Source organism: Pavona decussata, unplaced genomic scaffold (assembly GCF_977016875.1).
Source record: "Pavona decussata unplaced genomic scaffold, jaPavDecu1.1 SCAFFOLD_16, whole genome shotgun sequence".
Lineage (NCBI taxonomy): Eukaryota > Metazoa > Cnidaria > Anthozoa > Scleractinia > Agariciidae > Pavona > Pavona decussata.
In genome coordinates, this window is record NW_028145439.1 from 1,852,501 (window position 1) to 1,868,834 (window position 16,334).

At 39.8% G+C, this 16,334-nt stretch overlaps 1 protein-coding gene and 1 long non-coding RNA gene across 2 annotated transcripts in view; both read left to right on the top strand.

Moving 5' to 3' along the window:
- Positions 1-4,992, top strand: part of LOC146487281 (uncharacterized) — a 14,113-nt gene extending 9,121 nt beyond the window's left edge. The window contains exons 2-4 of the long non-coding RNA XR_014857398.1: positions 22-102; positions 210-264; positions 4,648-4,992. This is a non-coding gene — a long non-coding RNA (uncharacterized LOC146487281). The remainder of the gene's footprint in view (positions 1-21; positions 103-209; positions 265-4,647) is intronic.
- Positions 4,993-14,478: 9,486 nt separating this feature from the next.
- LOC146487283 (kinetochore-associated protein 1-like) overlaps positions 14,479-16,334 on the top strand; it is a 79,758-nt gene continuing 77,902 nt past the window's right edge. The window contains exons 1-2 of the mRNA XM_085086765.1: positions 14,479-14,723; positions 15,938-16,058. Of these exons, the coding sequence (XP_084942891.1) occupies positions 14,595-14,723; positions 15,938-16,058 (250 nt within the window). The 5' untranslated portion in view covers positions 14,479-14,594. The remainder of the gene's footprint in view (positions 14,724-15,937; positions 16,059-16,334) is intronic.

The following is a 16,334-nucleotide window of genomic DNA, read 5'->3' on the forward strand; positions in this document are numbered from 1 at the left end:
ACCTCTGGTTGATATTTACAGACATCCGCTCTTAAACAGTCAACCAACACTGACGTTTTCTCCAGAGTCGTCCGTTGTGCTACGATGTCTATGACAGGCGAGGTACATATTGTTTGTTAATGTAAATACATTCAACTGTTCAAAGAGTCTCCTCTGTTTACACGGTATTATTTACCTCTGATAACATTTTCAATATTTCTTTTGCGCAGGAGAAGGCCCCGCTCCAAGCGATGGAGGAGCATTCCGAATCAACTAATCACAAAGGTAAAGGAAATATTATAGTTTCTTATCAGGAATGAATCGCTTTGGAAATTTTGATTGTATAGTGAAGAAAACTGCTTGAATTCTCTTCGGCGTTTTTGTACCTATAAAAAGATATCAATAAAGATTTGGTAAAAGATATCAGCATGGGAAAATTAGTTCTTTTTCGTCAAGGAACGAAAAACGTGGTTTTAATTAAAAACAAGTTTAAACTACAGGATGCTCGAAAAAACGAAGGCAACTTGTTAGTTTCAGGGAGAACGTCCTCTGTTTCCTAATAATTTTCTGCGACCTGAAATGTCAGCTAAAGAATCTAAGCAGATTAACGTATGGTCCGAAAATTGACTTGAGAAAAAAAAACATATTCGAAATATTTTTCTTGAACATTCTTGTCTGGTGTTCTCGACTGATCACATAAGTGAAAAAAAAAAATAGAAATAGAAGTGTATCCCGAAAATAAACGGACCAAAAATACTGCTAGTTGAAAGCCGATAATTCTCAAATCATCGGCATTTAGGATACACTTGCGTCCTGAAAGGTGGATAAACTGAATGGAGCCCTGTACCTAACATTGGCTTCTTTCAAATTATGAGTAAGACTGTCAATATTTTCTGTGGCTTTCCGATGCTTTTTCTTTAGTTTGTATTTGACCTCTTGTTTCGTTGGTTTCACGACTACTGATGCCTTTCTTATGCCGCAAGAAACACGACGTTGCCGGCCCTGAAGTGCAACTCACAAATTGTAGCCATTCCCGGTAACTAAACGGACCTTAAAAGGGCACTATCACGGAGATTTTGCTGTATGTTTGTCGAAACTGTTCAATTATTTGACTTTGGACCTCTAGCAGCGGGGGCTGAAAAAAGTTGTTAAACTCTCCGCACAAGAAAAATTTTTAAAAAGGTACATAAGAGGGACTTGAAAGCACTGGTCAATTTTTTCAAGTTGCAATCCATTTCCATCCTAACCATCTGCACCCAAGGATGAATGATACTAGTTTCTGTGCGCTAGTAGGGTTATTCTTAACAAAACTGAACCATTATTTTTTTTGATGTTTACGTCTGTACAAATAGTATTTTTCGCTGTTCAAAGTGACACTGAAAATAGGTGACACCCTTTAAAAAGCATTTGTGAAGTCAGCATAGCCGCAAAACAGAACTCAAGCGACGCAGGCATCTTTTCAGTCACTATAAAATCTATTCTCGTGTCCGGATGTTTGTCTTTGGAGAAAACCTCTGGTATATTGCTTCTCCAATGAAAATCGTCCGATGTAAGTCGCGTCAACCTTTTTCACCTTTGCTTTCCACCCGCGTAGACGCATGACTTACAAAAAAAAAATTATCTTGACACCTCAGTCCTTCTGTGAAAGGTGTTTCTTGTATCAATTTAAATTAAAAGCTTCATTAAACTGCGACAAGTTCTTATAACATATATTTTTTTTATAGTGCCGTCTCTCTGTTAAAAGGCTTAAAAGTTTCGTGAAAATTTTTGCTTGGTAATAGAGCGCACGCACTTTGGCCAACACTGAACAAAGCTTTTGCGGCAGCTTTCTCCTTTCCCAGAAACTTAAAATCGTTGATCTTTTTTTTAATACGGTGGGTGAAATATTATCGAAATCTATAGCAATAAAATGATCTTGAAAATCCATCTTAGGCAATTCTTGGGCAAAGTGTTTTTGCTACGAATGTTGAGCATATGCAGTTGTCTTGTGTGTCACATTCCTGATACATGAAAACGGATTTTACCGGATGTTCTCTATCGAAGAATGAGAACATCTGGGTACGAGGCTAACAGAATGCCTACTGTGTCTATTGTTAGGAAAAAGTAAGAATTTCCTGTATTTGTTGTGTGACGTAATAACTTGTGACCGTCATGTTAATTTTGTGAGTTCCAACTCAATGCGACTTTTATATTTTGTAAGTTTGCTTTTTTTTCTCCCGGTCAGGATCCAAAAAGCTTAAAAAAAAAGTGTGTGGGTTTTCCTTAATTCGATTGCGTTCAAAATCAAAACTGTAAGAACCATGCGGAGTTAACGCCCGGAAATGGCTTTCAAGGAAAGAATTTTAAGAATTATCGAATTACCTGACGCGTTTTTGTTGATTATATATTTTTCTAGCATCTGGCCAAATTTGACTGAAATCGGCCAAATTATTGTTGAGTTGTAACTCTTGAAAGCGTCTCCTCCAAGTGAAAATTAAAGTTTGAAAAAACAGCGCTTGGAAAAACCAATTCGCTACACAAACAAGTACCGCCTCCTAACGCCTTTATGAAAAATTAGCCAATCATTTTACAAGCCATTTTTCTTCCGGTCACACTCTGTGAAAATTTTATCGCAGTTTTGCACGTATTCGTCTCGTGTTCCAGAGTAATCGACTCCTTCGCAATTCTGTTGGATAACTGCGGTGTTTGTTGTACATCGATTTTGTAATCTGTAATGATTATGGGAAAAACAAAATGGGGACTGAAGCCGACCTCATCAAGCAAAGCTGTTGGGCCAAAGCAGAAGCGGCTGAGGCGGGAAAATTATCAGCACAAAGCGCTACGGAATTATCGGGGAACCACCGTATCCACATGTATTGGCTCAGTGAAAACAAAAATTCTTGCTACTCTTCGAAAAGCCGGCGAATACATCTATTCGAGCGAAATATTGTTGAGAATAGCGAAGTTTCAAGATTGCTTATCAAAAGTTCGGGTGAAAATTCGTTCTTGAATGAACGTTCCAAAACGTTAATGCTGCAAATAGGAAACAAGTAATAGTTTGACCCTTGAAAAAAAACGTTTAAACGGAACTGTTTAAAAGAGTTGACTCCGTTTAACGCTTTGAAGGTTACACTAATGCAGTAAGTCTTTGTGAAAACGCTACAAGCAAAACCGGCGACTTTCCCTTTACTAGTTATCTTATAGCGACGACCGACGTGAGAAAAGATCAAGACATAGGACATGATTCTCAGCGTTACTTTTCAATTCCTTTTTGCTTTGTTTTCGCTTGCGGAGCCTTGTAACTTTTAAGCACCTGAACACAAGATTCAGTGATCTGATAACGTTCAGCCGCAAATAAAAAAAAGGAAGAGCGCGATTCACGGACTCGCGAATTGAAATAAGCGCGTCTCCAAATGTTCGCTTCGCTGGAAGATTTTAAGATCTTTACCTACTTTAAAGTGTAGCTTAAAGCTATTGTCTTCTTTTATCTCAGTTTTGTACTCGAACAAACGCAAGTTCTACCACTAGATACAGGATATTCGAAGTGCGGGAACGTGAGGGGCTCAAGACTATAGAAAGACTGTTCGCGCGATTATCACAACTGGTGGTTACATCAGAAGCAATATGGAAATCGCTTACATCCCAATTTCTCGGCAAATAGTCACTCTTTTTTGTTTGTTTTACGAAAAGTCCAGGCTAACCCTTTTTTGCATTTTTAACGCCATATTTGCCCCTTCAAAAACGAAAGGAATTACTTTTACATCGATACGAATTTTCGAGCAAACATTTTGCGAACAAAACTGTGGATTTCATTTCTTTACGACTAAATCCCAATTTCTGAGGTGATTAAGGCCGCTTCCGAACAGATATTCACCGAAATGAACCATTTAATTCAAAGTATAGGTTATCCTACATAAACATTTTGTAGGTTGCCATCTGGTTTTTTTTATTATTTAGGTCTTTCAATTAGCGTTTGTTCTCGAATTGGGCATCCTTCGGAGTTCTCGCCAACCCAATGGCTTGCATCATTGCATTTGAACATTCTGTCTTTTTTAAAACTGTTGTTCTGTCCGAGTTTTCATTGGATACCCGTTATTGGATTGTATGGCTCTGTAAGGATATTTAGGTTTACTTAGGTTTATTTCATTTAGTAAACCGTTTACTTCCTTCAAACCAAAGTGTCTTTAACTTTTCCTACCATGTTCACATTACGCCCTTAAGACCCAAAGAAAGGCTTCAAATTCACGACGTTAATCAATGCACTTCTCTAGACACAAAGTAGTGTTTAATCAGAGCGGTTTTCATTTGAGTGCCGTAAAACCAAAACCAAAGTAATGACTCTGGCCAATCACAACAGATGAAAAAAGCGTAATGAACCAATCAGAAATCGAAACAAATATATGTAACCGACGCCAAACGCGGGAAAACGCGTGCAAGCAAGACATGTTTGGCTTTGGTTTTGCCGCAGATTGGTTGAGAAGGTGGCACGTGTTTTCCTGGCCAATTACAGAGCGAAGTCAAGCAAAACCAAAACAAACGTGAAATTACTTTCGACACTCAATTGAAAACCGCTCTAATAGGACAATAATTAGTAGTCTTAGAACCTGGAGTTGCACATCATGACCTGTTAAACTTAAAATATCAATGCAGCTCACTCATGATCACTATCCATCTTTTTGCTTTCGTCAGGCCCACTGCCAATGCCTTCAAACATCCAGGAAAATTTGCCCGTTGCATTTGCGATGCAGGAGAAGGTGCCCGATAAGTTGAAGCCGGAAGCCTTCTCGAGAGGAACGGAAAAAATCTCGGAAGGCATATGGGGATAACGTAAAATTATGGCCGCCCTATCAGAGTTTATAATTCGTTGAATCCTCCAATAAAATAAGTCAGTAAATCTAATCGAAAGTACCCTTGTTTAAATCGTAATGTTTTATTATCTAGGAAACAAGCTGATCGGATAATCGTACAAGTATTTTATGTACATCTTTGTCATTACATTGTCTGCATGCGTAAAAATTAAAGTGGTCAACGCTTGGTAGTGGTTCCTATTTACTGAAGTTTTTTTAAAAGCTAAAATTTTTACATAAAGTAACTCATTTATTGGTGATAAAAGAGAGAAGACCGCAAGTAGACGTTTTTAATTTCTTGCTTGAACCCTTCTGACGGCGAATGGATGAAACCACTGTTCGAACTGTTGCACACAGATTAAAGAAGAAATCACTCTTTCTTCGACTTACTAATCCAATCAATATGAAGCATTAACACGTTAATGCCATTGAACCAGACCTATGAAACATGTCACAAATTTTCAGACTTGTGTCCTCTTTGGTACGTGACCCTGCCTTGAGTTGCAGTAAGCTCAAAAATGGACTTGAACACAAGCTTAAGCCAAGAGGGAATTTCTCTTGAAACTAATTCCTCTCGTCTAAATTCCCTACTAACCACCAAACCCGTGCGTGACAACATCAATGACACCCTATGTGCTATCACGTGCTTCCTTGATAGTTCACAACGACGGGAGTATATTTTTCTGCTAATTTTTAAAAACGCAGAAAAATTCGAATCTTCATCAACTCGTGGGACATCTCTCATCGATTCAAACCCATCCTCGGACACTTTATCCAGTGAGTCGCCAGAATTTAAAACCATATAAAGCTGATTCTTTATTTCGGCATTTTAACGTTCAGCTCGGTCAGCCATTGAGCCATGGCTTGCAATTGTCGTCTCCGGTAAGCGTCCTGGACACGCTGCTGTTAAATCTAAGCGCCTGTGATCTACTCACCCCTCTTCTTAGCATGCCGTTCGATCTGATCCTCGAGGAACGAGGATACTTGTGGCCGTACGGTGTGTTTATGTGTCGTATTCTGTGGCCTGCGTCTAGGCTAACTGATACGGCTTCAGCGCCAACTTAGGCAGCTATCTCCTTGGATGAGTTAGTTGAGCCCCTAATGATTGCATTTTTGATCGTGATGGAAATTCAGTTCAAGAGAGTGTAGTTACTCCTAGCGTAATGAAGAACATAAAGCACTTACTACAAAGTTCTCAATGGTTCTCAGTGAATTGTCACATTGTCACAAAAAAATTTGCTAAGGACCGCTATCTAGAACTTTATGCAGAAAATTATGAACCCTTTTCCGTTAAGTACTGGAAAGTTGGACCTTTTGGGGATTCACTTTAAGTACGTTTGCAACAAGCCACCCGTCACTAATATACCTGAGTGCCCAGTCAAGAGCAGCCAACATTGCTCCATGGTGACCCATACTGGCAATTGTCAACCCTACAATATGGGTACCCATGGACCAATATTGGCCAACTTAGGCACGCATGAACCAATATTGGCATATAAGGGTACGCGTGGACCAATCTTGGCCAATATAGGTACCCATGAACCAATATTGGTCAATATAGGCACCCATGGAAAAGTATTGGCCAATATGGGTAGCCATAAACCAATATTGGCCAATGTAGGTGCCCAGGAAACAATATTGGCCAATATGGGTAGCCATATACCCATATTGGCCAATATAGGTACCCATGAACTAGTATTGGTCAATATATATATTGTTTAATTAATACCATTTGTAAAGCGCATTTGAAAACTTCAGTTGAATTTGCGCTTAAGAAATGATGATGATTATTATTATTATTATTATTATAGGCACCCATGAAAACGTATTGGCCAATATGGGTAGCCATAAACCAATATCGGCCAATATTGGTACCTAGAAAGCAATATTGGCCAATATGATTAGCCGAAAACCAATATTGGCCAATATGGGTCCCTGGGTACCCATATTGGCCAATATGGGTGCCTGGAGACAAATATTGGCCAATATAGGTAGCCATAAACCAATATTGGCCAATGTAGGTGCCCAGGAAACGATATTGGCTAATATGGGTAGCCATATACCCATATTGGCCAATATAGGTACCCATGAACTAGTATTGGTCAATATAGGCACCCATAAAAACGTATTGGCCAATATGGGTAGCCAAAAACCAATATTGGCCAATATGGGTTCCTGGGTACCCATATTGGCCAATATGGGTGCCCGGAGACAAATATTGGCCAATATAGGTAGCTGGTGACCAATATTGGCCAAAAAGAGTGCCCAGGAACCAATATTGGCCAATATAGGTAACCGGTGACCAATTTTGGCCAATATTGGTCCCTGGGCACCCATTTTAGCCAATGTGGGTACCCATTGACCAATATTGGTCACCAGCTACCCATATTGGCCAATATTGGTCCCTGGGCACCCATATTTGCCAATATGGGTACCCAGGGACCCATATTGGCCAATATCGGTCCCTGGGCACCCATATTGGCCAATACTAGCGCCAAGGGACACATATTGGCCAATACAGGTAGCTGGTCACCAATATTAGACAATATTGGTCAATGGGTACCCATATTGGCTAATATGGGTGCCCAGGGACCTATATTGGTCAATATCCCTGGGCACTAATATTGGCCAATATGGGTGCCCAGGGACCAATATTGGCCAATATGGGTACCCATGGACCAATATTGGCCAATAATGGTCCATAGGTACCTATATTGGCCAATATGGGTGCCCAGGGACCTATATTGGTCAATGTGGGTCAATGGGCACTAATATTGGTCAATATGGGCACCCAGGGACCCATATCGGCCAATATTGGTCCCTGGGTTCCTATATTGGCCAATAGTAGTGCCCAGAGACCAATATTTGCCAATATGGGTACCCATGGACCAATACTGGCCAATATGGGTGCCAGGGACTAATGTTGGCCAATATGGGTACCCAAGGACCCATATTGGCCAATATTGTTGCATGGATACCCATATTGGCCAATAATTGTCCATGGGTACCCATATTGGCCAATGTTTGACCCTGGGTACCCATATTGGCCAGTATTAGTGCCTGGGTACCCATATTGGACAATATTGGTCCATATGTACCTATATTGGCCAATATTGGTCCCTGGGTACCCATATTGTCCAATATTGGTCTTTGGTTACCTATATTGGCCAATATTGGTATGTGGCAATCCATATTGGCCAATATTGCTTCCTGGGTACCTATATTGGCCAATATTGGTTTATGGCTACCCATTTTGGCCAATACTTTTCCACGGGTGCCTATGTTTAGCAATATTAGTTCATGGATACCTATATTGGTCAATATTTGTCCATGCGTACCCTTATATGCCAATATTGGTTCATGCGTGCCTTTGTCGGCCATTATTGGTCTATGGGTACCCATTTTGTAGGGTCGACAATATCCAGTACGGGTCACCATGGAGCAATGTTGGCTGCTCTTGACTGGGTACTCAGGTATGTTAGTGACGAGTGGCTTGTTGCAAACGTACTAAAACTGAATCCCCAAAAGATCCAACTTTCCAGTACTTAACGGAAAAGGGTTCATAATTTTCTGCATAAAGCCCTAGATAGAGGTCCCTAGCAAAATTTTTTTGTCCACAAAATAGTTCGCCAGAAAATTTCTAACATCAAAATAGTTCCTTATCGCCAATTTGAAACGTTTGCGGCTCCCCGTCACTAATATCTCCGAGTACTCTTTCTTCCCAATCTTCTTTATTGTTATTGAAGCGCTGATTTTTCCTTGTATACTAGAGTGCTTTCCATTTGCCAGAAAGGACCAGATTGGACAATCAGTTTGAAAATAGAACGAGAAATTTTGAAGAGTTAGCTTTAAAGATTCTTCAAAATGCACATTTTGGAAATGGTTTGCCCTAATTTGAAGGAGCTTGAAGGTGTAGCACAGGAGCCAGTTCTTGAAAATCGTGCTTTTATTCTGCGGAATGACCAGTCTTCGGCCAGCCAGTTCGGACAAATGGAAAGCGCCTCTAGTTTGCTATTCTTTCCTGTGCCTACTCCATAGTATATTCGTTGTTTTCAACGTGATGCACAACAGCATGTTTTTTATTGTTCTGTCTGTTTTGTTGTCGTTTTTGTATGCCACAAGGAAATTTTTTAGTCACTGTTCTCACGAGCAAAGAACATCCAATTAAAACTATCAACAAGAATTTCGCCATGCACCTGAATCAACACAAGATCGAGCAAAAAACACTTTTTTATAGAAACTCTTGAAGGAAAACCTGCTGTTGTGCATCACACTCGAGGCTGTCACATGAGATTTGCTGGTGATTCCTGTAGACAAACAAAGAGACTTTAAGCAGCCCACGGACTGCACGTTTCCAGTATGTTTTATTATTTAGAGAACCGTTCTTCTGTTCTCTTTGCAACTGAGGATCCAGCCGGAAACCACGTCATGTGCTGCGTTAATCGAGTCGACAGCAAACATCACAACTGCTCCCGCAGAGTTGGCTGTTAACACTTCACTTTGACGGTAGGACGCGAATCGTAATTCCACCACAGATTCCAGGATTTAAATGTTTTGGTGAGTGTGGAGTGTCATTTACGTCTTTCGGTGTGCCTGCCTGGTCAAGATTAAGGACGGCTTGCAAGTGACGCCAAGCGAAATCGAAGAAACCCAAAACCGTTATCCTGGAATGTACATTATAACATACTCAAGATTTAACCTATAAAACTGGATAACAACAACAATAACAACAACAAAAATACTTATCTTTCTTTGATATACTGAATCACGGAAGGTCAGTGAACGCGGTGGATTCACTGGTCACTTTCAACTTTGCGAATCGATCACCACTTATTTCCGTTCATAAACCAAGATCGGAGTTAACCGTCAATCTGAATGAATAACTTTTCAAACTCGAATTCTGCTAAATTTGAATATATCATATGCTAAAAACCTCATGTTTCCCCGAACATGTTTCGTGCATTCCAACACGCCATGCAGGCTAATTAGCCTTTTTACTGGTACTGCTACGTCGGACAATTAGTGTGAACAAAGTTTGTCATATGATTAGTAATAATTCGGTAACCTTTACAAAGGAAACTCATCGAATGACAGGTATGATTAGGGTTGATTGAAAGAAACGAATAAAACAAAAGGCGACAAGTGAACACAAAAGAAACGACTCCATTGATAACGAAAAGGATGGTGTATACGAATGTGCTATTATAATGCGGACTTTTTCCCGCCACTCGTTTTTAAAGAGGCGCTCAATGGATACCCACCCCCACAGCTCTTTCCTGACTCTGTCGTGGGGGCGATTTTTGTTAGATGAGATTCCATGACACTAGATTTTTAACTGGCGAATCGTACAGCATTCACTTGCGTTCAAAATAATACCTGAACGAAAGCCTTAACTACAACTGGGAAGAACGAATTACTTGTTAAGACCGAATACTGCTTGATTGGAATGTGTCAGTAGAAACTTCACTTTTCTTGCATTATTTCTTACACGTCATGCTAACTTCTCTTTTTATTGGAAGAGTCACAATGGTTTTTTTAAGTTTGAATGGAACAAAAATATTCAACTGGTTGATATCCTCAGTCAGGGTATGACCAATGAAATGGGAAATTCCCGGAATTTCCAAATTTCTGGGAAAAAGGACAGCAGGTTGTCCATATATTTGATTCTGAACCGGAAATTTAGGTTGAATAGTCCGGTAGTAATTTTGATTGGTCGATGGAAACAATGGTCTTTTGACGGTCTTGACAAAAAAGACACGAGGAGGCCCGGGGAACAAATCTGTTTACCTGTGGACAACTGTATGCTGGCCGCTGTGTGTGTCCATGGCGTTCTGGCCGCGCATCTTTTGAAATCTCAGAAGCGAGCTGACTTGAAAGAAAATCTTTCTAGCAAACGTGATACGGCTTCTATTGAGTCAGAGTTGCACTGGCAGGATGGGTATGATCTCTACTTTGATTCTATGGAGGAATTGGAACACTAGGGATGATTTCAACGGATTTATTCCGTTTCGTGCTTTGGGCATGACTGAAATACTGTTCGGCCTTTCGCTACACTTAACAGTAGAAACCCAAATGACGGTAACTCACCGAAATCGCTTCGAACCGGCTTGAAAAGCTGGTAAATAACAAAGAATACAAGTAGAAACAGGGGAAGTTAGTTTTATTGAGGAAACGATGTTAGTTTCTACCATTTTACACAAATCCGTAGTATTCCCATACAAATCCTTATAATGCAACGGTTCTCTGACATTGAGCTTGGGCTGCCTGTGGACAGTGATACACATTTCAACATTTACCTCAGGCCATGAAACAGTGGAGAAACTGAACGTTGCAAAAAGAAAGCCTGCAAAAAACAAAATTGAGATTGAATGGATTTTAAACTCAGTATGACCTCTGCAATGTCAGGGCAGTCTCTAGACTTTCTTAAAGCCCTTTCCAGTATTATTTTCCCTTTTTACTCTTTGTCATGTTGCCTTTGGTTCCCTCTCATCCTCGTTCCCAGAGCCTACGATCTTTCGGTCAGCGGTTTGATCGTAGGCCCTGGTAACAGCCGTTACCGGATGTCGTGAATTTTACGACATCCGGTAGTGCACGCTCAGTGTGATAAATTACCATTGCGCTTGCTCAGTATTATTATTGCCTAGTACTCCTCCGTATTAGGAAGTAAAGACAGATGCGCAGAAGCGTAGCATTTTTGACCTTATAGCGCATCAGGTTTTCGACAGCCAATGTAAAAAAGATATTTTTGGATGGAGCCAGAGCCACTCGTTCAACAATTTAAAAGAATACGTTGGGGCTCTGGGGACGAGAATGGTTCCCTTTCGACATTCATCGCTCGATGTCACGACTTCATCGCTCAGAGGAGTTGACTTGTAGCAAGTCTAAGAAGTGCCTTACCAATTAAGCTAGCATGGTAACTGGAACTCGTGATTGTAAGAGTTTGAAACATGTATACAATCCATGTATTTTTACATTGTACAGCCATAATAAGTAATGAAAGGATAATTATAATTTATGTGTCATCGTTAGATAATTAAATTATTGTAATATTTCCAAAGGCATGTATGAGCAAGCGATATTGAATGAACAAATTGAAAACGAGAAGGCCATCAAGCATCACAAGAACTGACTCAAAATTGGAAGATACGCCATTGATAGGTATGCAGATGGAATAATGTCAGAAACCTGAAAGGGGTTGAAACATGTGACTTCCCCTCATAGGACTTGTAACAAGCTTACAAATATTCAATTTCTTAAGTACCATGCGTATTTTGAAGTTTATTGGAAGTCAAGCTGAGAAAGGCTTTGACAAATTCCAGATGTAAATCACACTGCATTTCTCAAGACATGAGAATAATAAAAAAGGAGCTTTATTTAGAAAACAAACCCAATTTCATACCAAAATGGTTCAGCTTTCTGTTTCCAATTTTAATTTTGTTAAACCCGGTTTAATTAAACATGTTTTGTTGGTGTGAATGGAGCTTACGTTATGGTGGGGTGGGTTACGAGCGCGCACACAGCTAAAAACCCTTTTGAGGTGCCTTTTTTGTATAAACTTTGGTCGCAGAGTTAATTTATTCTATTAGCCTTGTCATTACGTAGAGTGTAGATTTCACGGGCGCTGAATTGTAATTTTCTCAAACTTTGACCGGCGTTCGTGCAAAAGTTCTGCTAGATCCTAAAGATTTAAAACCGTACACCTTAAAATCAATGACTGAACTGTCTTTTGTCAAAGTATCGATCAGAAAATTTGAGTCACTACCGGTCAGTCTTTTTTCTCGCCGAATTTGGATTATTTTAGATTTTTGCGTGATAGAGAAAAGTGTGTCTACTTCATCCGAGCTCAGTTCGCTCACAAACGAGCAGAGATGAAAATAATTGCTATATTTTGACTGAGGAAGAATCAATGTGTTAAATTATAGTAAAGAAAGTTTTGCAGCTATGTAAATGTCTCTTTAGAGAGAAGCTGAAAAGTGCAAAATTTCGAGTTCTCTCGTGGTGAAATCCGAGCCTCGGGTAGCATGACCGTTTTACATAGTTTTCTGCCGTTATATGGAATATTTTCAAAAACTAACCTTATATCCTTTACTTACTTACCTAGGCCTTCAAACTGACAAAGTATGAGCGAAATCGATTTTTTGACCATGGCCACATTTTTTTAATTTTCTTCGATTTTTACTGACATTCACTCTTAAATGTTTCTTAAAAATTTCGACACAATTTTTGTTTCTTCACAACAAATCTGTTTTCAAAAGAAATGTTTCCTTTTCACGAATTCGAGACCAGAAAGTAATGAACTTATTGCTCGATCTTTAGCTTTTTCCGCGAATTTGAGACCATAACGGAATGAACCTATTGCTAAAATCTTGGCCATTTTCACGGTTTTGACACCACACCGAAGTGAACTTTTTGCCCGTTTTCTGGCTATTTTCACGAATTGAGAGCAGAAAACAATAAACTTAAATATCTCTTTTGCGCTATTTTCACGAATTTGAGGCCAACAAGGAGTGAATTTATGGCTTCATTTCTGGCCATTTTCACAACTTCAGGTCATTTTCACGGATTTCAGTTCAGAAAGGAATGATCTTATTGCTAGATTTTTAACTATTCTCACGAATTCCAGACTAGAAATTGTCGCACCCAAGCAAGTAGCAGTAAAGTTGTATACAGTCACAGAAATAATCAGCATGCTATCCTAAAGTTAAACATCGTAAGGAAATCGAATACGAAACTTTCTGCTTTTGAAGGGACCAACTGGAAGGTAGTTAAGGTTTACTCAACACAATGACTTGACAGCATATGATGAACACCACTGATTTGCAATTATGTCAACACATCACAAAAAGTTGGTGTTTCTAAAGCCTTTTTATTTGTTGGACTCTGGTCCCTTGGGAACCACCAAAATTGTCCCAGAGGAGGCTTTCGGAGTCACCGATTCGATTGGCAGCTTTTGTTTGAATAATTATCGGGGGCTAAAAATTCGAATTTTTTCTCCAATGGGGGTAGGGGGGGGGGGGCAGGGGCAGGGGTATAAGGCCAAAAAGTGACGAAATTACGAAATCTGAAAGTGTCGCTTTTTGTAAACAAAAGCTGCGTGTCTGCTCAAAAGTGAAAATAATTGCTACTGAACGCCACCATGCTTAATGAATTGCATCTCAAAACGCGGCACTTCTGGGTGACGAAAATTGCATTGAATTGCGTGACAGAAGTCACTTATGTTACAAATCAATTATTAACTAGGACCTCGATATAACGAACATTTTGGTCGTTTACCCTCAAGTTCGTTATATCGAGGTTTTCGATATAACGAACCCTCGATTTAAGGAAAAAATTTGGCCGGTCCGCAGCGACTTCGTTAAATCGAGGTTCCAGTGGTATACGGAGAATTAAAATCTGCAAGATCCACAGCGACAAACCGATCAGTGGTACTGGATCTCTGATCCTAACGGCGGAGGTGGTCGGATCAGTCTGCTGTCTATATTTTGTGTATATATATCTGTAAAACAAACAAACAAACAAACAAACAAACAAAAAAACAAGCAAGCAAGCAAGAAAGAAGCCTGCCCAGAAATAGTCTGAAATGTCAGCCGTCTCCTCCCCCTCACGCACAGGGGCCCAAGTTCACGTGTTGCGAGAGAGCCCTGGGTACCAGGTTCCCAGAACCTCTTGCGGTCCCTTGCGATTTTTTTCATGGCGCGAAAAAGGAAATATGGCGGACGAAAACAACTCTGAAATCCAAAAAGATTCATTGTGTAAAGCAGATTAGGGTTATACGAAAGACGTGAAATAATGCCGTGGGATTCTGTTGAGGTTGGTTTGGCTGGAGGCGAAGAAACGGTAAACTTTGGGCCTAGGAAGGAGAGCGGTTCGTCGTTGTACCAAGTGGACACTTTGGCGAGCGTGTCACCAAGAGGGGAGGTTTGTTGGTTTCCTCACGTCAATTTAATAAGCTTAACTCGTTATTTCTTCGCCTGGTTTACTTATATCAGATCTCGTCGAAGAGCCTTGAATTTTAGATCGCTGTTGAAGTTTGAAATCAGAGATCCGCCTCTGAGGTTGAAGTCCTGGCTTTTTTACTGTTGAGTGATCGTGACTGAATTGATCGATCTCCCGAAGCTTCAACTGCTGGACACCCGTCCTCTGTTTAATAGGGTAGACACTTGATCATGCTGAAAAACTAAGGAATAAACTTCAAAGATGATATGATGGAGCATTGAAATGTTAAAGAAATTTTAATATGTCCGCTTGCAAGTTCGGCGTTTGATTTCTGCGCAGTAAAACAGTTTGAGAATTGTGCAGTTTATGACTATGCGGGAAAAGCAGTTCTTAGACTTCTTAGCAAGGGCTATTTGAATCGAAAAAGAAAATTGGGGGTAACCACGCATGTTAAGAGATATTGAGCTTATTTAGCAACATTAACTTTAAGGGGCATAAAAATATGCAACAAATATGGCATTTTTTCCAAATTGAAGCTGAATTATCTGTGAAAAATGCACAGTCACCCCTTAACTTCTTTTTGGATTCCAATAACCCTTGCTAAGATCTGCTTTTCCCACATAGTCATAGACCACACAAAAATATGTCTTTTTTTAGTAGCAAATGTCCTTGAGAAACCATTGTTTCTCCAGATATCATGAGATGCGCAGATTGTATGAAACAGCAAAATGAGGCACTATGAGGCACTGTCCTTTAATGACCCTTGAAGTTGCTAAGTTCACTGTTAGGGTCTTTTGTTTTTTTTTTTTGTTTTTTTTTGTCAGAAGGCATGAAATAGCCTGCGAATGCAGACATATTTCCAGCTGTCACTTCTTTCCGCTAGCCAGGGATAGCAGGGCTGTCATCAAGGTTTTAGTCACATGTGGCATTAAACTTCTCACCCGTAACAATCTTCTTAATTTCTGAGTAAAATGACCCTTCAACCATCAAGATCAGCCTTAACATCAAGGTTCTTTGAAGGTTATTCAGCCATAACAGGTGTTACGGGTTACGACCCTTAATGACAGCTCTGGATAGAAGCGACAGCAGGAACTACATGTACATTAGCTTTTTGATAGAACATGTCAGTGAAATGTAATTTTGACAACAATAACTGTACCACAGCATTTATATCTCAGCATTATTTGATTAACCAGGTACCAAGTTGTCCTCATGTTTGTGGAACATCCAGTCCTGAAGGTTTCTGCCTTGTGGCTTCTTCCCAAGTTATATTATTCAATGCAAGTTGTAGTGATGTTCATGCTACATTAAACTTTGGTGAGTTACAAATGCTGCATCATGTTATAATAGGAAATTAGTTCCATGAAATTAAAAAAAAAAATAAATCTAAATTAACTTGCACAATGTATTAAAGGTATTTGCAACTTGCCCATTATGGGCCAATTTAAAAATATGTGGTAATTTTAATCTTCAACTCATTACAAGTACATGGAAGTGATGTGGAGAGAGTGTGTGAAGAAAAACTGAAGGCAGAGAATGCTTACGTTTCATGTTACAGTGCGATGGGCCCTACCGTGGCCACCCAACAAACTT